Source organism: Rana temporaria, chromosome 5 (assembly GCF_905171775.1).
Source record: "Rana temporaria chromosome 5, aRanTem1.1, whole genome shotgun sequence".
Classification (NCBI taxonomy): Eukaryota; Metazoa; Chordata; class Amphibia; order Anura; family Ranidae; genus Rana; species Rana temporaria.
The window spans coordinates 19,729,272-19,751,158 of record NC_053493.1 but is presented as its reverse complement, the minus strand read 5'-3'; the positions used below and the strand labels follow the sequence as shown (position 1 = coordinate 19,751,158).

Genomic DNA, 21,887 nt, shown 5'->3' with positions numbered 1-21,887 from the left:
GTACATGTTACAGTCATTAAAAATATGGAACATCAAGAATTCAAAACGTAAAAGGTTGCATCAACTATACCTCCAGTAAAATATAACAAAAAGAGATTGGATTCACACCGGTGCGCTGCGGTTTGGCCGCAGTACTATTGTCGCTGCGTTTTGCACGCGGCTCCCATTGACTTCCACTACACTCTGCGTTTTCTGAAAGCGCATCAGATGCGCTTTCATGAAAACACAGGGTCTAATACAGTGATGGTGAACCTCGGCCCCTCAGATGTTTTGGAACTACATTTCCCATGATGCTCATGCACTCTGCAGTGTAGTGGAGCATCATGGGAAATGTAGTTCCCAAACATCTGGGGTGCTAAGGTTCACCATCACTGGTCTAATAGAAGTCAAGGGGAAGGGCATATAAAACGTGGATAAATCACGTGCGACCAAACCTCAGCTCACTGCTGTAAACCCTCACCAACGTGTCCATGTATACACAGTGTAATAGAGATCCCAGTATACACAGGATCTCTCTGATACACACACTACAGTCCATACACATATGAAGCCATCAGTCAGGAGAGTGACAGGATAAAGGTGAAGCAGGTGGCTTTATTTACAAAGCGGAGGTGATGTAGAAATCCCGACAGCAGGTTAGACCGCCGTCCCTCTCTCCAAGTTCTGTTTGATCTCGGCCGTGTATTTCCCATAAAACCTCTCCGCTTTCTTGTTGAATTTGGCGTTCCTTTCGTTGATGTAGTCGATGTCGGCGTCGTCGTTATAAGCGCGTCTCCGACTGTATTTCTCTCGCTTCGCAATCCTATGACACAAAACAGGGAAAAATAAAAATAAAATTACATTTTGGAATGAAGGGTCTATACATTTTATTAGGGCTGTCCTGATACCGATATCGGTATCGGTACCGATACTGAGCATTTGCGGGAGTACTTGTACTCCCGCAAATGCCCCCAATGCCAGATCCGATACTACCCCCCCCCGCCGCAATGCTGCCGCATACCGCAACGCCCCCGCCGCCTAGTTAATCAGCGTGCGGGGAACATTACAGCTTTCATTTGAATAGCTGTCTGTTCCCCGCCGCGCCGCGTATAGACACTCCCCCCTGCTCGGGATTGGACGGGTGATCTGCACTTTGATAGACAGATCACCCTTCCAATCCCGAGCAAGGGGGAGTGTCTATACGCGGCAGGGAACAGACAGCTATTCAAATGAAAGCTGTAATGTTCCCCGCACGCTGATTAACTAGGCGGCGGCATCTAGGTATGGGGAGACATGGCTGGATATGGGGGGGAGACATGGCTGCATCTGTGGGGGGACATGGCTGCATCTGTGGGGGGACATGGCTGCATCTGTGGGGGGACATTTAAAAAAAGTATCGGTATTCATTATCGGCGAGTACTTGAAAAAAAGTATCGGTATTCATTATCGGCGAGTACTTGAAAAAAAGTATTGGTATTCATTATCGGCGAGTACTTGAAAAAAAGTATCGGTACTTGTACTCGGTCCTAAAAAAGTGGTATCGGGACAACCCTACATTTTATCATAGGTGTATTTTATGATGGAGACAGAAGACCAACCCGCAGAGGATCTCCCGCCCTGAACGAAGCACCTTCTGGCACACGCTCAGCCGACGTGACGTTGGTATCAGCCAACCAGCGGCCGTGCGCAGCGGTTAGGGGGCTTATATAGGCTGCCTCCTCCCAGCTCCCCTCCTACTCCTTGGGACAACGCCACTCACGCATGGGAACCTGTGCCCTACACCATCTCACATCTAGGTAAGGTCTATACCCCGATTTACCTCTGGATATCTTCCAGTAAGGTCGCCTCTTACCCTCACAACATTTATCTATTTTTCAATACAGACCCCATGGCGTATCCCATCATTTAATCTACCTTTTGAGGAGGAACTCACTACCTGTTTGCCATCTGTCCTATGTGACAGTCCATGCCTGCGCCGCCGCGGCAAGTGGTCTGATCTCCTCAGCTTCCGGCACTGACACCCTGTTGCTCACTTTGTCGTATACCCCTTCCATCATGCACACCAATTGGACACGCAAGTGTAGGATTGACCTATATGTCTTCCTCCATGCTTAGTGACATCACAATTCTACACATATTTTAACTTTTTTCAGATATGGGCGCATCCGCCCCTGATGAGTGTCTCGCAGGAAATGCGTCGGGCATTATAGAATGCCAATGTATTCCCATATCTAACCATGGATCCACACATTGACCCACAAGCAACTACGTGTCATCCATCCATTACCCTATGTGATCCCAATTGTACTATGCCTGTTTTAGGATTTTATTGTGTGTGTGGATGTTTTCAATGGGAGCTGTCCATCCATTCCCCTACTGTTATGCATTGCTGACTGATACTATTATGTACCCTTGACATCCATGTTTCACATGTATTCGCCATGTGCCAGGAGTTGCCAAGTTGTCACTAATGTGTGCTGTCTATGTGTATTATAGTTGTGTTATATTATGTACAGCCCCATTTTTAGCAGACACTGTACCACACCTTGTTTGATACCATTAAACATTTTTTCCCTTCAACCTATTCCCACGTTGACTTGAACCTCACTCAAAGTCCCAAATTCCCTTATATACAATACAAATACATGGGTATTGATCTGGAGTGTAGTTTTTTTTTTTGTTCTTCATAGAATACAGTTCTCATTAACAAGAACGCTCTGCCTTTGGCTGCATACTAAAGAGTCACAAGTAATAAAAGTGTAGCTCAACAACAGGCAGATCCGCTATTAGTGGACATTAAGGGGTTAAAAGTTCTTACTGTTTCTCCAGGTCCGTCACCATTCTGTCTACTCCGTCCTTGGATGGGACGTGCGTTCCATGGTACAGGCTGTCCGACGTAGGGAAGAAGTTTTCACCTCTAGAATCCATCAAATGACAGAAGAGTTATATTTAAAAGGCAAACAAAAAAAAGGCAGAACTTTCCTACTAAGGGGGGAGTGGGATTCTAGTTAGCATTGCTGACCCTGTGTATGTCACAGAAGGGCCACCTTTACTTATAGGAAATCTATTAAACAGAAATAGGAAAGTCCCCATTGTGGACTCGTTTGAAAGAAGCATCCCCAATCCGCTTCTTGCTTCACTACCTGAAGGCGTCATCCCTGTCCTCCCGCTCCTTGCTTCACTAACTGAAGGAGTCACCCCTGTCCTCCCGATCCTTGCTTCACTACCCAAAGGCGTCATCCCTGTCCTCCTGCTCCTTGCTTCACTACCTGAAGGCGTCATCCCTGTCCTCCCGCTCCTTGCTTCACTACCCAAAGGAGTCATCCCTGTCCCCTCCCGATCCTTGCTTCACTACCTGAAGGAGTCATCCCTGTCCCCTCCCGATCCTTGCTTCACTACCTGAAGGAGTCATCCCTGTCCCCTCCCGATCCTTGCTTCACTACCTGAAGGAGTCATCCCTGTCCCCTCCCGATCCTTGCTTCACTACCTGAAGGAGTCATCCCTGTCCCCCCGCTCCTTGCTTCACTACCTGAAGGAGTCACCCCTGTCCTCCCGCTCCTTGCTTCACTACCTGAAGGAGTCACCCCTGTCCTCCCGCTCCTTGCTTCACTACCTGAAGGCATCATCCCTGTCCTCCCGCTCCTTGCTTCACTACCTGAAGGCGTCATCCCTGTCCTCCCGCTCCTTGCTCCACTACCTGAAGGCGTCATCCCTGTCCTCCCGACCCTTGCTATACTAACTGAAGATGTCAACCATGTCCTCATTATCCTTGCTTCACTACCTGAAGGAGTCATCCCTGTCCCACCCCCCCCAATCCTTGCTTCACTACCTGAAGGCGTCATCCCTGTCCTCCCACTCCTTGCTTCACTGCCTGAAGGCGTCATCCCTGTACTCCCGCTCCTTGCTTCACTGCCTGAAGGAGTCACCCCTGTCCTCCCGCTCCTTGCTTCACTACCTGAAGGAGTCACCCCTGTCCTCCCGATCCTTGCTTCACTACCTGAAGGCGTCATCCCTGTACTCCCGCTCCTTGCTTCACTACCTGAAGGAGTCACCCCTGTCCTCCCGCTCCTTGCTTCACTACCTGAAGGAGTCACCCCTGTCCTCCCGCTCCTTGCTTCACTACCTGAAGGCATCATCCCTGTCCTCCCGCTCCTTGCTTCACTACCTGAAGGCGTCATCCCTGTCCTCCCGCTCCTTGCTCCACTACCTGAAGGCGTCATCCCTGTCCTCCCGAACCTTGCTATACTAACTGAAGATGTCAACCATGTCCTCATTATCCTTGCTTCACTACCTGAAGGAGTCATCCCTGTCCCACCCCCCCCCAATCCTTGCTTCACTACCTGAAGGCGTCATCCCTGTCCTCCCACTCCTTGCTTCACTGCCTGAAGGCGTCATCCCTGTACTCCCGCTCCTTGCTTCACTAGCTGAAAGCTCAATCCCTGTTCTCCCGATCATCGCTTCACTAGCTGAAAGTGTCGTCCCTGTCCTCTCGACCCTTGCTATACTAACTAAAGGCATCAACCTCCTTATCCTTGCTTCACTGTCAGATTTCAAAAACATTTCAGCTCCATACTTTTACAGTTCACAGAACCTGCCGTTTCCCTGGATGGAATTGTTCAAATCTCTAGCTAGGTTATCCTATCCAGTTACCGATTTTAGTTCTAAAGTTTTTCGGTATGGAGTCGGACATAAAAGAAAACCACTAGAGGAAGAACATAAAAACCTAGAAAAACACATCATGAAAGGCCTAGTTAGACTTACCGGTGACGGTATTTCTAAGAGCCTTTCAGGACAACCTTGGAGAGCGCAGCTCCGCCCACTTTTTAGGAAACACATGATCCTTTAAGATCCCTCCTCTTCCACCATGGCCTCAGTTATTGTGGTCTCCGACAACTGGAAAACAAAGCACAGAAGAACCACAACAAACCATGATAGACATTTAAAACATACTCCTATTCAAATACTTAGGGAGGGAAAATAGCGGTTGTCCTGAAAGGCTCTTAGAAATACCGTCACCGGTAAGTCTAACTAGGCCTTTCTCATATCGCCTTTCAGGACAACCTTGGAAAGGATAACCGAGTAACTTACCCTAGGGTGGGACCACTGCTTGCAGAACCTTCCTGCCGAAGGCTTGCTCCGCAGCGGACAGTAAGTCTAGCCTGTAGTGCCGCAAAAAGGTCGAATAGCTGGACCATGTAGCTGCCTTGCAGATCTGGTCAGGCGTAGCACCGGCTCTTTCGGCCCAGGAAACTGCCGTAGACCTTGTTGAATGGGCCGTGATTCCCGTAGGAGGCACCTCTCCTTTGGCTTGGTAACTCTCTACGATGGCTTGTTTGAGCCATCTACCCAACGTGCTTTTGGAAGCCTTTTCTCCTTTCCTTACTCCTGAGAATATTATAAACAAGGCGTTTGACTTCCTGAATTCCTTGGTGACCGAGAGGTATTGAAGTACACATCTTCTTACGTCAAGAGTATGAAAGGTTTGTTCCCCTGCATTAGAGGGAGCTGAACAAAAAGTAGGAAGGATTATTTCCTGAGACCTGTGAAAGGTTGATGAGACCTTAGGAAGAAAGGCTGGATCTGTCCGAAGAATTATCCTGTCCGGAAAAATTCTTAAATAAGGCTCTGTAACTGCCAAAGCTTGGATTTCGCTGACCCTTCTTGCGGTCGTGATGGCCACCAAAAAAATTGTTTTTAGTACTAAATTCTTTAAAGAAATATTTTCTAAGGGTTCAAACGGAGCCTCCGTGAGACCCTGTAAGACGATTGATAAATCCCAACTGGGAAAGGATTTAAAGGCTACCGGCCTACTTCGACCCAGTGCCTTAAAAAATCTTGAAACTAAATGTTCCTTAGATAAAGTTCTTTCTAAGTAAACCGAAAGATCTGCTACTTGCGTCCTTAGGGTGCTAATTGCTAACCCTTTCTCCATACCTGTATGAAGGAATTCCACAACTGAAATGACGCTATTAACCTGGAGTTCTTTGGACGTACACCAAGAATTGAACTTTCTCCAGACCTTGAGGTAGATTGCTCTGGTTACACTTTTCCTGCTGTCTAGTAGTGTTTTTATCACTTTATCCGAGAGTCCCTTTGATCTTAAAAGGTCTTCTTCAGAAACCAGGCTGTCAACTGTAAACGTTCCACTTCCGGATGGTTCACAGGACCTTGAGACAGTAGGTCTTTCCTGAGTGGTAGTTTCCACGGTGGTTTTGTGGCTAAATTCTGAAGTGATGCAAACCACGGTCTTTTTGGCCAGTAGGGAGTGATTAAGATCAGACTGGCCTTTTCTTCCCTGAACTTTCTTAGGACTAGTGGTATTAGCGTGAAAGGGGGGAAGGCGTAGCACAGCTGGTAGTGCCACTGCTGGGCCAGGGCGTCTATGGCTGCTGCCTTGTCTTCTCTGTGAAGGGAGAAGAATCTCCGTACTTTCGCATTCTGTTGGTTGGCGAACAGATCTATCTGTGGCTGACCCCATTCCTGAGTGATTGCCATGAACACCTCTGAATTTAGGCTCCATTCTGCCTCCAGTATGCACCTCCTGCTCAGTAGGTCCGCTAACAGGTTTTGAGACCCTTTTAGGTGTACCGCTGACAGGGATGCTAGATTTAGCTCTGCCCAAGACAGCAGATGGTTGGCCAACTGCATAAGACCTCTGCTTCTGGTTCCCCCCTGCTTGAGGACGTACGCCACTGCTGTGGTGTTGTCCGAAAGGACCTGCACATGGTAACCCTTCACCAACTGATGAAAGGCCTGGAGCCCCAGGAATATAGCTTTTAGTTCTCTCCAGTTTGAAGACCTTCTGGCTTCTGGTTTGGACCAGGTGCCTTGAGCAGTCTGACCCTCTAGATGGGCTCCCCAACCCCAGGAACTCGCGTCTGTTGTTAGGCGCTTCTCTACCGGAAAGACCCAGGGAAGACCCTTGGTTAAATTGACGGGATTTCTCCACCACCAGAGTGCTCTTTTTACTTTTGATGTTAATCTGACACGTTTCTCTAGTGACTCCTGGTGTGACCAGGATTGAAGAATGCTCGACTGGAGAGGACGAGAGTGTAACCTCGCCCATGGAACTGCCGGGATTGAGGCTGTGAGTAGCCCTAGGACTGCCATTGTTGTCCTGACTGACACCTCTAGGTTTGTCTGGACCTGAGCTACAGCACCCAGAACCTTCTCTATCTTCTCCTGGGGTAAGAAGACTTTCTGAAGGATTGAATTTATGGTATACCCCAGAAATCTTGTCTCTTGGGAGGGTACCAGATTTGATTTCTCGCGGTTTAGTAACCAACCTAAACCTCCGAGATGAACCTGCGACACCAGAAGGTTCGTCGCAACTTGATCCCGAGAGTCCGCGAAGAACAGCAGGTCGTCCAAGTATGGGACAACCGAAATCCCTTTCAGCTTCAGTGGTTCCAAGGCCTCTGCCATGATCTTCGTGAAGATCCTGGGGGAGGAGGAAAGCCCGAAGGGGAGGGCCCTGAATTGAAGATGCCATACCCTGGACCCCAGGTTCACTGCCAGTCTGAGAAACTGCTGGGAAGCTTGGGCAATCGGGACGTGTAAATAGGCATCCCTGAGGTCCAGGGATGCCATGAAACAACCGGGGGTCAGCAATTTTACTATGGAGTAAATGGTATCCATACGGAAATGTTTGTATCTGATCGACTTGTTTAAGACCTTCAAGTTTAGGATCAGGCGAAACTTTCCCGAGGGCTTCTTTACCAAAAAAATATGGGAATAGAAGCCCTAGCCCTCCTGATGTTTTGGGACCTGAACTACAACTCCCTGACTCATCAGATCCTGAAGCAGGATCATTGCAGAGGCTTTTTCTTTGTCCCGGGGAAGGGCTGTGATATAGAACCTTCTCGGGGGACACTCTGAAAATTCCAGACTGTACCCTTCCGTGATGATTCTCTCCACAAAAGGGCTTAAGGGCATCTGCTTCCACTGTGGGAGAAAGGCAGACAACCTTCCTCCTACCGGCAGCAGATCGTCATTTATTTTTGGTAGTCTGTTCTGAGGGGTTTTTTAAAAGGATACCTCCTCTACCTCTACCTCTTTGGGACCCCCAACCTCTTTTATTTTCTTCCTTTTTCTTCTGGGATTGCTGAAAAGGACGAAAATTCTTTTTGGGGTTCTGACCCTTTTTAGGGGGAAAAGCCTTTTTCTTATCCGCCGTTCTGTCAAGTACCTTTTCCAAGTCTTGACCGAACAAAAGGTCCCCTGAGAAAGGTAAACCGCAAAGTTTAACCTTAGAGGGTGTATCACCCGACCAGGTTTTCAACCATACCGCTCGCCTGACAGAGTTTACCAAGGCTGCTGACCTTGCAGCCATTTTAATGGACTCCGCCGATGCATCTGCCATATATTTGATGGCTTTCAAAATTAAGGGAAAGGACTCCAACAGATCCTTCCTTGGGGTGCCTGCCTCTACATGACTTTGTAATTTTTCAACCCAGCACTCCAGATTGCGTGCAACGACTGTGGCGGCCATAGCTGGCTTCAGGCTGGTTGAAGCGGAATCCCAGGCCTTCTTTAGGAGGGAATCAGCTCTCTTATCCATCGGGTCTTTTAAAACCCCCATGTCCTCAAAAGCCAGATCTGTATGACGCGATACTTGCGAGAAAGCAGCGTCTACTTTAGGTTTTTTGTTCCATACTTCAGAATCACTTTCTTCAAATGGAAACCTTCTTCTAAGTCTTGGAAAAAAAATGAGCCCGTTCAGGGTCTTTCCACTCTTTTTGGATTGTGTCCGAGAGGACTTTGTGGACCGGGAAAACCCGGTGTTTGGATTCGTCCAATCCTTGATACATTTTATCATGTATGGATAACTGGACCCTTTCCTCCTGGATATCCAGGGTGGTGTAAATTGCCTTAAGTAACTCATCAACGTCTTCTAAAGACAATTTAAATTTAGAAATTTTGCTACTATCTTCTTCCTCTTCCTCCTCATCTGAATCCCTGAGGGAGGCGAGAGTACTGGTTCCTTCATCTGCCGAATCCCCATCTGTTTGCCTAGATAAGGGGACTTTCGGGCTAGGTGGTGGCTGCTGAGGTTCCCTTTGACTTGCGGAGCCTTGTGCAATCAGATCCTTAACTGAACCTAAAGAACTTGCTAGTTCCTGAACTGAAGAAAATAGATCCTTATACTGTTGTGAAGTTTCTTCTTCCACCAAATTTTTAATACAGGATCTGCACATGGGTTTTTGCCACGAATCCCTTAAAGGATTCCTGCAAGATGGGCATTTCCTTGGTGCATCCAAGTGTTTGGTTTTGCCTGCAGATTTTTCCTGCAACGAGATGACAAACCAAAAGTTACCATCTTTTTTTTTTTTTTTTTTTTTTTTAACACCCAGTGCTGCCACCACCAGAAACAAACAAGGGGCCTGGAAATAAGTGCCACTACCCCTTACGGCTATGCAGACCAAGGACATTAACTTGGTCTGGTAACCACAGGCTCCCTCAGGGAGGACAACAATAAACCACAAAATAGGCCCACACAAAGTAAGAATAAAAGGCACCAGTGTACCCCTCTTACCTGGGCCTGACCGGTGCTTGCAGCGCCTGTTTCCGCTGGTGCTGTCTGTCTCTCCTCCATTGTAGAGCGCAGCGAGATAGTAGCTGGAAAGCTCAGTTTTTTCAATTTTCCCGGCGTCCCGCGCCATCATCGGGGGCCGGAAACGGAAGCGCCGGTCACCTGACCCGCCCCACAGACGCTGCGTTCCAGGCGTCGAGAACCACTGCGCCACGCCCCCACCAGGAAGCAGCGTCACCGTGCGCGACGCACTCGCCGGCCGGGACCCGGAGCTGAAATGCGGAACAACGCCGACCTGCGACGGTTACCGCTCGGCCACCAGGCCCTACCGCAGCACCCGGGCACACGCCGCCACCTCCTGGGAAGCCGAATGCTCCACTGAGCCGGAGCGTCTGGGGACTCCTGAACGCCCCCTCCCCGTGGAGGGGGGCCAGGATGGTCACTGCACTAAACAACAGAAAAAGGTAAGCCAACAACCCCTCCGCCTTGGAGAGAGCGCAGCTCCCTGGTTCCCTATGATGCTTCCACCATGGCGGAGGAAACACAATAACTGAGGCCATGGTGGAAGAGGAGGGATCTTAAAGGATCATGTGTTTCCTAAAAAGTGGGCGGAGCTGCGCTCTCCAAGGTTGTCCTGAAAGGCGATATGAGAAATTGTTAAATTCATCCTGAAAATGACTTTTAGGTTATCCTGAGAGTGAAATGTGTTTTCATTTTAAATGAAAAAGTGGCACTATAGGGCATGTATAGAAAGAGGATGTCCCTTACCGTTTCTCCCGTTCCTGTTCATACTCCTCCATGTCCGGTTTGATCTGTCTGGTCAGCCTCTGGTATTGCCGGAGATGGGCGGCTGCAAAATCTGTGAGGTACAAGCAGTGCAAGGTCATCTGGTGCCCAGGGTGAAAATGGCAAACTGCACACCCCTATCCCGCGTAACACCCCCCCCCCCCCCCCGTATAGAGTCACCGTCTTTAAAACCAGTTCCTGCAATGCAATAAAAAACCCAACTCCGGTGCCAGCTTGGTGCCAGTTTCTGCAACAATCATCCCTACCATGGATGGCACTTTCTGCAACAACATCCCCCAGCATTGGTGCCATTTTCTACAACAACCACCCCCAGCATTGGGGTCAGTGGAAGCAATGATGATGTCCATGGCATTATGCCATTTATGGCTGCAGGGGAGAGGAAAGGGCGCTCGACAATAGCTGGTAAAGCCCAAGTGGCGACATCACCTATAGGCTTTCATGTCCCAGCCATTGCCAGTGCTCTCCCCTGCATATGCTGCCAGCTCACACAAGGGAGATCACGTGACTGGACCCCCCTGAAAATGGGATAGTCAGCATAGGTATTAGGAGGGGAAGGGGGCATTTTTAAGACTAGTTAGGTTTAAGCTGGAATTCTTCTTTAAATCTTTCTGCATTGATGGCTAGGGTGGCAGACCAATTTCAACATCCCTCCCCATTGGTGATCAGTGGCGGCGTTATTAACCCCCTTTCAGCTGCATTAGTGGACAGTGGCAGTGTTTATCAACTCAAGCTACAGTCCAACGACACTGCAGTGGCCCACTGGCACGCTCCTCCACGATAGCATGCCCCTTCTGACACCCCCCCCCCCCCCCCCCGGGCAGAACTTGCCACACACACACGGACACAGGGCCAGCACCCGGGCGGGCGGACACACACACACACACACGGGGCCAGCACCTGGGCAGAGACACACACACACAGGGGCAGAGAGAGAGAGAGAGAGACACACACATACACACACAGAGGGCCAACACCCGGGCGGGCGGAGACACTGAGAGACACACACACACACAAACACACGGTGCCAGCACCTGGGCGGGTGGAGACAGACACACACACACACACACGGGGCCAGCACCCAGGCGGGTGGAGACACACACACACACACACAGCGGGCCAGCACCCGGGCAGAGACATACACACACACACACACACACACACACACACAGGGCCAGCACCCGGGCAGAGACACACACACAGGGTCGGAGACACATACATACACACACGGGGGGGGGGGGGGGGGCTTATTGGGGCAGACACACAAACTTGCAAGGAACTCAGCTTTTACGCATTAGTAGACTTGCTGTGTGTGTCGGGGAAGGGGGGGAGGTGTAGTGTGTGTGTGTGCGTGTGTGTCTCAAAGCTGGAGTTCAGCTGTAATAAGCTGTCTTTCTAAAAATCTAAATTGCGCTTTACCATCTAATTTCCTTTTACAGACATGTAAAACAAAAGCCACAAGTGTACAAAGAAGATGAAGGTAAAGTGGAACTGTCCCATCATATGGCAGACAAATGTTTCCTTCATAAATAAACATACACCAAAATGAGCAGCAAGCTGGACAACCAGCTAATGTGACATTACAGAAAACACACATGTAAAGGATTGAATCCCAGAGCAGCCCTACAAATTCCTTACTGACCACAGGACAATCAGGATATTTGCTTTGTCACCGATGTGGAAACCGATGACAGACAGCGCAGACCGGCCTTTATTCTTCCCCGGGACCCCGTCACTTGTCTGTGTTCTGCTTCACATGATCAGCTCACCACATGAATAGCTGGAGATGAGTTATGTGCCATATGGAAAGGATTATACCGCACAGAGCAGCCCAACAAATAGAAGAAGACTTGAGGAAACACAAGTCAGCAGAGGATTCTACTGCCCCTTCTCATCACCTGCAACTGATTCCAATCACACCTACACCTGACATCGTATTCAGAGTGAGCAGGTCAGCTTTGTCAAGGGTTGGAAAAAAATATGTATTTTTTGCCAATTAGCACTGTGCTTTTGCAACACTGTACCCAAATGAAATTTATATAATTTTATACAAATGTCTTTTGGTAATATTTGATCATCACTGGGTTTTTTTTTTTTTTTAATAAAAAAAATTGGATGCGGGGAAACCCTAATCTAATTCTCAATAGTGTGAACCCAGCCTATAGCGGAACTTCACCCAACAGGGAAATTCCACTCTTCCTCCTCCTTAAAATTTGCCCTTTTTTTGGTTTTGTGGTCGCCACTGCGATCTGAGAGAAAGTTTTTGTTGCCTTCCTTCCCCTGCAGCCTTCTGGGACACATCACAGGTCCCAGAAGACAGCGAGGTCATTCATAAGACGCAGTGTGGCTCGCACATGCGCAGTTGGAAGCCTACTGTGAAGCAGCAAGGTTTCACTGTCGGCTTCCCTTAGTGAAGAAGCCAGTGCCTGGACCTGAAGCCGATTGAAGAATTGGCTCAGGTGAGGACATTGCGGGCACCCTGGACAGATAAGTGTCCTTATAATAAAAGTCAGCAGCAGCATTTGTATCTGATGAAATTTTTTTTGGGGGGGGGGGTGGAGGAGGAGACTGGAGCGTCTCTAACTTTCATACCAACCCCTACAAGAGGGAAGATTTGGGAAATTTTGTAACTTGGGGAAAAAAAAAAAAAAAAAGGATAAATATATATATATATATATATCTATATATATATATATCTCCTGGAAGCGGATTGGTTGCTATGCGGAGCTGCATCAGTTTTTGCACTCTCCAGCCTTAGTAACTAACCCCCAACATGCCAAATCAATTCCAAAATTCAACAGCAAAGTGTCTACAATGAACACAGCAGTGTAGAAATTCCACGCGAATTGACACAAGCTGGTGGGAGGAGCCGGAAACCCAAATTGTGGTAATAATAAAATTAAATATACCTGAAAAGCCCATATCTGGATGCTTTCTCTTCTTCTTCCTCTCCCATCTGTCTGCCTCCTCTGCACTAATATCCAGTAACTTCGCCCGATGATAATCAACTCCTTTCTCAGCACATTCCTAGGAAAGAGAAGAGAGGTTAAGATCCTTAAAGTGGAGGTTCACCCAAAAACGAAATTTTTAACATTAGATTGAGGCTCGTTTTTTTTTAAATCGAAGCAGTACTTACCGTTTTAGAGATAGATCTTCTCCGCCGCTTCCGGGTATGGGCTGCGGGACTGGGCATTCCTATTTGATTGACAGCCTTCCGACGATCACATACAGTGCGTCACGATTTTCCGAAAGTAGCCGAACGTCGGTGCGCAGGCGCCGTATAGAGCCGCACCGACGTTCGGCTTCTTTCGGCTACTCGTGACGCAATGTATGCGACCGTCGGAAGCCTGTCAATCAAATAGGAACGCCCAGCGGCGCTCCTGGCAACTCCTCCGCATCGTGTACCCCCCCCACAGAGACGCTTTCCATGGGGGGCACTCGTGCGGGCGCACTGCCGAGTCCTGCTGCTGCATCCATTGACACCGACAGCAGGACTCGGCCCCCACCCCCCGGCATTGGATTTGATTGACTGCTATTAATCTATCGCAGTGTTTTTCAACTCCAGTCCTCAAGGCACACCAACAGGTCATGTTTTCAGGATTTCCTTTAGATGAAACGACTGTGGTGATTACTAAGGCAGTGAAACTGATCAAATCACCTGTTCAAAATAATGGAAAGCCTGAAAACATGACCTGTTGATGTGCCTTGAGGACTGGAGTTGAAAAACACTGATCTATCCAATGAGGACCTGAGACCGTGGCTGGAGCTGCTGTTCTCGTCCCTGTCACTGGAACGATCGGATTCAGGTAAGAAAAAGGGGGGCTCTGAGGGACTGCAGCACAGAAGGTTTTTCACCTTATTGCATAGAAGTCAAGTCAGAAGTTTTTTTTTATCTTCATGCATTCTATGTGTGCCCAGGCCCCCTACAGTACGAATGGTGGTGCCTCCCCATCGGCAGCCCTGACTAATGTCTTTAACCACTTAAGACCCGGACCTTTAGGCAGGTAAAGGACCTGGCCAGTTTTTGCGATTCGGCACTGCGTCGCTTTAACTGACAATTGCGCGGTCGTGCGACGTGACTCCCAAACAAAATTGACGTCCCTTTTTCCCCCACAAATAGAGCTTTCTTTTGGTGTATTTGATCACCTCTGCGTTTTGTTTTTTTTGCTCTATAAACAAAAATAGAGCGACAATTGTGAAAAAAAAATGCAATATTTTTTACTTGTTGCTGTAATAAATATCCCCCAAAAATATAGAAAAAAAAAATAATTTCTTCTTAGATTAGGCCGATACGTATTCTTCTACCTATTTTTGGTAAAAAAAAACAAAAACGCAATAAGCGTTTATCGATTGGTTTGCGCAAAATCTATAGCGTTTACAAAATAGGGGATAGTTTTATTGCATTTTTATTAATATTATTATTTTTTTTTTTACTACCAATGGCGGCGATCAGCAATTTTTTTCGTGACTGCGACATTATGGCGGACACATCGGACAATTTTGACACATTGTCATTTTCACGGCAAAAAATGCATTGTTTACTGTGAAAATGACAATTGCAGTTTGGGAGTTAACCACAAGGGGCGCTGAAGGGGTTAAGTGTGACCTCATCTGTGTTTCTAACTGTAAGGGGGTGTGATGTCATTGATTGTGATTCCCTATATTAGGGAACACACGATCGATGACGGCGCCACAGTGGAGAACGGGGAAGCTGTGTTTACACACAGCTCTCCCCGTTCTTCAGCTCCGGGTACCGATCGCGGGACTCCAGCGGCGATCGGGTCCCGCAGCGCTTCGGACCGGGGCACATGCCCGCGAGCCACGGCTGGGCACTTAGAGGACGTACCTGTACGTGCTTGTGCCCAGCCGTGCCATTCTGCCGACGTATATGTGCAAGAGGCGGTCCTTAAGTGGTTAATATGAAGATGCTTTGTGTCTCATGATGTATGATAAAGAAAATGGAATTGTTGGTTTACCAAGAAAATCCTTTTTCTTGGGAATACATCATGGGACACGGAGACCCCGCCCTTCTTCCTTTATGGTTCAGGGAATGCTACAAAATCTGAATCCCTGTTAAACAGGGAGGGGTTATCACCTGAAGGTGGCAGCATAACCCCAATGTTATGGATAGGAAGATGCTGTGTCCTGTGATGAACTCCAGGAAAAGGATTTTACAAGTAAAACCAAAACATCAAATTTGTATACACCGACCTCAAAGCGGGAAAGATATTTTGGCCTTACCTTTTTCTTCTCCTCCTCCTTCAGCTCCCACTCCAGACGCACTTTCCGGGCTTCCCAGTTACTTGGTAACTTGTGCCGTTTGTCTTCTTCCACCACTTCCTGATGATTTAACTTTCGAGCTTCATTCTGCAAAATAACAAACGTGTTTGTCTTACAAAATTCCAGGAGTGCGAATATCATTTTAACTACTTGCCGACCAGCCCCCGCAGTTCTACGGCGGCAGGGCGGCTCCCCTGCGCGAGAGCCCGTACTAGAACGTCGGCTCTCTAAGCAGCCACTAGGGGCACCCGCGATCGCTCGTTACAGAGCAAGGACCGGGGAAATGTTAGAACACACTACAGTTAGAACACACCCAGGGAACATACTTAACCCCTTCCCCGCTCCCTAGTGTTAACCTCTTCCTTGCCAGTGGCATTTTTATAGTAATCCAATGCATTTTTATAGTACTGATCGCTATAAAAATGCCAATGGTCCCAAAAATGTGTCAAAAGTGTCCGCCATAATGTCACAGTACCGAGGGAGAAAAAAAAAAACAAAAAACGCTGATCGCCGCCATTACTAGTAAAAAAAATATTAATAAAAATGCCATAAAACTACTCCCTATTTTTTAAACGCTATAACTTTTGCACAAACCAATAAACGTTTATTGCGATTTTTTTTATGAAAAATATGTAGAAGAATACGTATCGGCCTAAACGGAGAAAAAAATTGTTTTTTTTATATATTTTTGGGGGATATTTATTATAGCAAAAAGTAAAAAATATAATTTTTTTTCAAAATTGTCGCTCTATTTTTGTTTATACTGTAGCGCAAAAACTAAAAACCGCAGAGGTGATCAAATACCACCAAAAGAAATCTCTATTTGTGGGAGCCACGTCACACGACCGCGCAATTGTCAGTTAAAGCGACGCAGTGCAGAATCGCAAAATGTGCTCTGGTCTTTGACCAGCAATATGGTCCGGGGGTTAAGTGGTTAAGGGATAGTGGGAGAGGCAAACAAGCTATCCTGCCTACGGCCTATTATGCCTTAAAGCGGAAGTAAACCCTAAAAAAAAAAAAAAAAAAAAAAAAACACCTGCAAGACAAAGCCATAATGAGCTAGTATGACTAGCATACTAGCTCATTATGCATGTACTTACCTTAGAACGAAGCACCAGAAGCCGTCCTCGTGTCCCCCCGCCGCATCCATCGCTCCCGGAGGTTACTTCCAGGTATCGCCGCTCCGCACGGGAGCCGTCAAATTCGGCATTGCCGATATTAAGACTGGCTATTCTCAGCGCACCTGCGTGCCGTTGTCTACGGCACATGCGCTGTACACAGCGGTGCCTGTCATTCGGCGAATATCTCCTAAACAGTGGAGGTTTAGGAGAGATTGCCAACACCTACATGTAAGCCTTTATCTAGGCTTACCTGTAGGTGTAACTTACAAAAGTGGGTTTACAACCACTTTAAGCTGGGCATATTAACCACTTAAGCCCCGGACCAATATGCAGCCTAAAGACCCAAGGTGTTTTTACAGTTCGGCACTGCGTCGCTTTAACAGACAATTGCGCGGTCGTGCGACGTGGCTCCCAAACAAAATTGGCGTCCTTTTTCCCCCACAAATAGAGCTTTCTTTTGGTGGTATTTGATCACATCTGCGGTTTTTAGTTTTTGCGCTATAAACAAAAATAGAGCGACAATTTTGAAAAAAAAGCAATATTTTTTACTTTTTGCTGTAATAAATATCCCCCAAAAACATATATAAAAACATTTTTTTTCCTCAGTTTAGGCCGATACGTATTCTTCTACCTATTTTTAGTAAAAAAAAATCGCAATAAGCGTTTATCGATTGGTTTGCGCAAAATTTATAGTGTTTACAAAATAGGGGATAGTTTTATTGCATTTTTATTATTATTTTTTTTTTTACTACTAATGGCGGCGATCAGCAATTTTTTTCGTGACTGCGACATTATGGCGGACACTTCGGACAATTTTGACACATTTTTGGGACCATTGTCATTTTCACAGCAAAAAATGCATTTAAATTGCATTCTTTATTGTGAAAATGACAGTTGCAGTTTGGGAGTTAACCACAGGTGGCGCTGTAGGAGTTAGGGTGCACCTAGTATGTGTTTACAACTGTAGGGGGGTGTGGCTGTAGGAATGACGTCATCGATCGTGTCTTCCCTATAAAGGGAATGACGCGATCGATGCGCCGCCATAGTGAAGGACGGGGAAGCCGTGTTTACACACGGCTCTCCCCGTTCTTCAGCTCCGGGGAGCGATCGCGACGGAGCGGCTATAAACAAATAGCCGCGCCGTGGTCCCGGATCGCTCCCCGAGCGGACCCGACCTCCGCATGTAGCGGGGGGGGTCCCGATCGGACCCCCCACCCGCTAATAGGCGAGGACGTACGTGTACGCCCATGTGCCTGTACGTGCCATATTGTGGACGTATATGTACATGCGGAGGTCGGGAACTGGTTAATGGTGAATCAGCTGACATTTGACATGGAGTGGATGGCCCGGCAAGCGTCACAGGGAATTAAGTGTTTTTTTCCCCTATATTTCTTGCAGTTGAAATTCAAGTCGTCTGTTCCCAGCTTTAAAGGGATTGTAAAGCTTCTCTTTTTTTTTTTTCATTCAATAAAAAAAAAAAAAAAACACACACACAATTAACATATCATGCTTGCCTGCTCTGTGTAATAGTTATGCACAGAGCAGCCTGATCCTCTTCCTCTTGGGTCCCCCGCTGGTCCTGCCTCCTTCCCCTTGACTAGTGCCCTCAATAGCAAGTCCCTTGCTATTGGGGCACTGGTGCATGGTCACTCCCCAGCCCCGCTCTATTGGCTAGATTCACGTACCGCGGCTTAACTTTCTGCGGGCGTAGCGTATGTTATTTACGCTATGCCGCCGCAATTTAGATGGGCAAGTGCAGTATTCACAAAAGCACTTGCTCCGTAAGTTGTGGCGGCGTAGGCCCGCCTAATTCAAATGTGGAAGAGGTGGGCGTGTTTTATGTAAATTATTCGTGACCTCGCGTAAATGACGCTTCGAACGAACGGCGCATGCGCCGTCCGTGAAAGTATCCCAGTGCGCATGCTCCAAATCACGTCGCAAAAAGTCAATGCTTTCGACGTGAACGTAACTTATGCCCAGCCCCATTCACGGACGAGTTACGCAAACGACGTAAAACGTGAAAAATTCGACGGCTGTCCGACGTCCATACTTAACATTGGCTGCGCCATGTTTTTGGCGGTTTATCTTTACGCCTGAAAACGCCTTACGTAAACGGCCGATCTTTACTGCGACGGCCGGGCGTTCGTTCATGAATAGGCGTATCTTGCTGATTTACATATTCTAGGCGTAAGTCAGCGTACACGCCCCTAGCGGCCAGCGTAAATAGACAGCTAAAATACGACGGCGTAGGAGACTTACGCCAGTCGTATCTTAGCAACATTTAAGCGTATCTTAATTTGAGAATACGCTTAAATATACGACTGCGCGGATTCGGACTTACTTCGGCGTATCTACTGATACGCCTGTCGTAATTCTACCTGAATCTAGCCCTATGTGTCCAAAAGACACAGAGCTGCGGCTCTGCCACGTCCCCCTGCTCTCTCCTCATTTTCTCAATGGCTGCGAGTGATAGCAGTGGGAGCCAATGGCTCCTGCAGCTGTGTCTCAGCCAATGAGAAGAGAGCGACACCCAGGACAGCCGAATCTTCTTTGCACATCGCTGGATCGAGAGTGGGTTCAGGCGAGTATTGGGGGGGCTATGAAGGGAGCAGCACAGAGAACCTTTACAACCACTTTAAAATAACAAACATGTTATACTTGCCTGCTCTGTGCAATGGTTTTAAACAGAGCAGCCCTAATCCTCCTCATCTAGGGTACCCCGCCGGCACATCTTGCCCCCCCCACAGGAAGTCACTTTCTGTAGGGGCACTAATGCATGCTCGACCCCAAGCTGGGCTGTTTGCATCTATTCAGACACACAGCCTGGCTCAGCCCTGCCCCCTGCTCACAGGTTTTGACTGACAGCAACAGGAGCCAATGGCTTATCAATTTGTTCACCTACCTGAGAACCTCACAGAACTCCCCCCGAATGGGAACCTCCGGAGGCATAGAGAGAGACCACACTGACCCAGCTTTTCTTCACCTGTGCACTAGGAAGGTTTGCGTCCCCCCCCCCCCCCCCCCCCCCCCTGGCTGGGTGACTGCAACCCCAAAAGTTAGAAGTCCATTTTGACCTTTTATTGTGGAAGGATTTGATCTTTTTTTTTTTTTTTTAATCTCCTACACTAGAAGGTCTCTTCTGCCTCCCTCTCTTTTCATTGGACACTGAGATTTACAAGTGACCCCTGGCGGGAAGTATGATGAGATTTCAGACTGTACAGCATTATAAATCAAACGCCCAACAACCCCCAATATGACAGATTCAGAGCCACGTCTGGAATATGGTGTTCTGAGGTCAGCTTCAGGACTCTGTCATTACGAGGTGTCCCTCCCCGGAGGGTGGAAGTCTCTCTTACTCTTTTCAGGTGGAGCTCTCTGAACTTCCTCAGTCGTTCTTCTCTTTTAAATGTGTCGAGACGTTCCGCCGAGGTGGAGGACGATTCTTCCTCTGAGGATTCCTGGAGGACAAAGACCAGAGGAGGTGAGTAACGAGTGACTACAAGCCCCATCATCCTCCTCCACCCTCTATGGTAGTACTACAAGCCCCATCATCTCCCCCCACTCTCTATGGTAGTACTACAAGCCCCATCATCCCCCTCTATAGTAGTACTACAAGCCCCATGATCTCCCTCCACTCTCTATGGTAGTAGTACAAGCCCCATCATCTCCCCCCCACTCTCTATGGTAGTACTACAAGCCCCATAAGCTCCCTCCACCCTGTATGGTAGTGCTACAAGCCTCATCATCTCCCTCCACCCTCTATGGTAGTGCTACAAGCCTCATCATCTCCCTCCACCCTCTATAGTAGTACTACAAGCCCCATCAACTCCCTCCACCCTGTATGGTAGTACTACAAGCCCCATCATCCCCCTCTATGGTAGTACTACAAGCCCCATCATCTCCCCCCACTCTCTATGGTAGCACTACAAGCCCCATAATCTCCCCCCACTCTCTATGGTAGTACTACAAGCCCCATCATCCCCCTCTATAGTAGTACTACAAGCCCCATGATCTCCCTCCACTCTCTATGGTAGTACTACAAGCCCCATAATCTCCCCCCACTCTCTATGGTGGTAGTACTACAAGCCCCATCAACTCCCTCCACCCTGTATGGTAGTACTACAAGCCCCATAATCCCCCTCTATGGTAGTACTACAAGCCCCATCATCTCCCCCCACTCTCTATGGTAGCACTACAAGCCCCATAATCTCCCCCCACTCTCTATGGTAGTACTACAAGCCCCATCATCCCCCTCTATAGTAGTACTACAAGCCCCATGATCTCCCTCCACTCTCTATAGTAGTACTACAAGCCCCATGATCTCCCTCCACCCTCTATAGTAGTACTACAAGCCCCATCAACTCCCTCCACCCTGTATGGTAGTGCTACAAGCCCCATCATCTCCCTCCACCCTCTATGTTAGTACTACAAGCCCCATCATCTCCCTCCACCCTCTATGTTAGTACTACAAGCCCCATCATCTCCCTCCACCCTCTATGTTAGTACTACAAGCCCCATCATCTCCCTCCACCCTCTATGTTAGTACTACAAGCCCCATCATCTCCCTCCACCCTCTATGTTAGTACTACAAGCCCCATCATCTCCCTCCACCCTCTATGTTAGTACTACAAGCCCCATCATCCCCTCCACCCTCTATGGTAGCACTACAAGCCCCATCATCTCCCTCCACTCTCTATGGTAGCACTACAAGCCCCATCATCCCCTCCTCCCTCTCTGGTAGTACTACAAGCCCCATCATCTCCCTCCACCCTCTCTGGTAGCACTACAAGCCCCATCATCCCCTCCACCCTCTCTGGTGGTACTACAAGCCCCATGATCTCCCTCCACCCTCTATGGTAGCACTACAAGCCCCATCATCATCATCCTCCTCCTCCACCCTCTTTGGTAGCACTACAAGCCCCATGATCTCCCTCCACCCTCTATGGTAATACTACAAGTCCCATTATCCACCTTCACCCTCACAGTGTGTCCCCCCCAGCCCCCTATACATCTCCTCCTCTCTTATTTTCCCTCTATATGATGTATTTACCATCTTGAACGTCTCGGCCTCCTCTGTCTCATATTACCCGGAGCCACTTCCGCCCTCACACAGCTCCGTATGACGTGCTTCCGGCGGGCTGACCCCGCCCCTCACCGCCTGACCCTCCCGT

At 48.2% G+C, this 21,887-nt stretch overlaps 1 protein-coding gene across 1 annotated transcript; it reads right to left on the bottom strand.

Moving 5' to 3' along the window:
- Positions 1 to 566: 566 nt before the first annotated feature.
- On the bottom strand, positions 567 to 21,872 carry SYF2 (SYF2 pre-mRNA splicing factor). The gene is made up of 7 exons (XM_040352248.1): positions 21,767 to 21,872; positions 20,073 to 20,174; positions 15,557 to 15,682; positions 13,225 to 13,342; positions 10,280 to 10,370; positions 2,798 to 2,896; positions 567 to 802 (listed from the first exon to the last, which is right to left on the bottom strand). The coding sequence occupies exons 1-7, from the start codon at positions 21,767 to 21,769 to the stop codon at positions 637 to 639; spliced, it is 705 nt and encodes a 234-aa protein (XP_040208182.1). The 5' UTR covers positions 21,770 to 21,872; the 3' UTR covers positions 567 to 636.
- Between the last annotated feature and the right edge of the window lie 15 nt (positions 21,873 to 21,887).

What these genes read in the sequence shown, in the direction of transcription:
- SYF2 (XM_040352248.1), bottom strand. An exon ending in AGGAGGAGGAGAAGAAAAAG is followed by an intron (nt 13,343 to 15,556) that starts GTAAGGCCAAAA and finishes TCTCTTTCCTAG; the next exon opens with GAATGTGCTGAGAAAGGAGT. An exon ending in TCCAGATATGGGCTTTTCAG is followed by an intron (nt 10,371 to 13,224) that starts GTATATTTAATT and finishes TGTACCTCACAG; the next exon opens with ATTTTGCAGCCGCCCATCTC.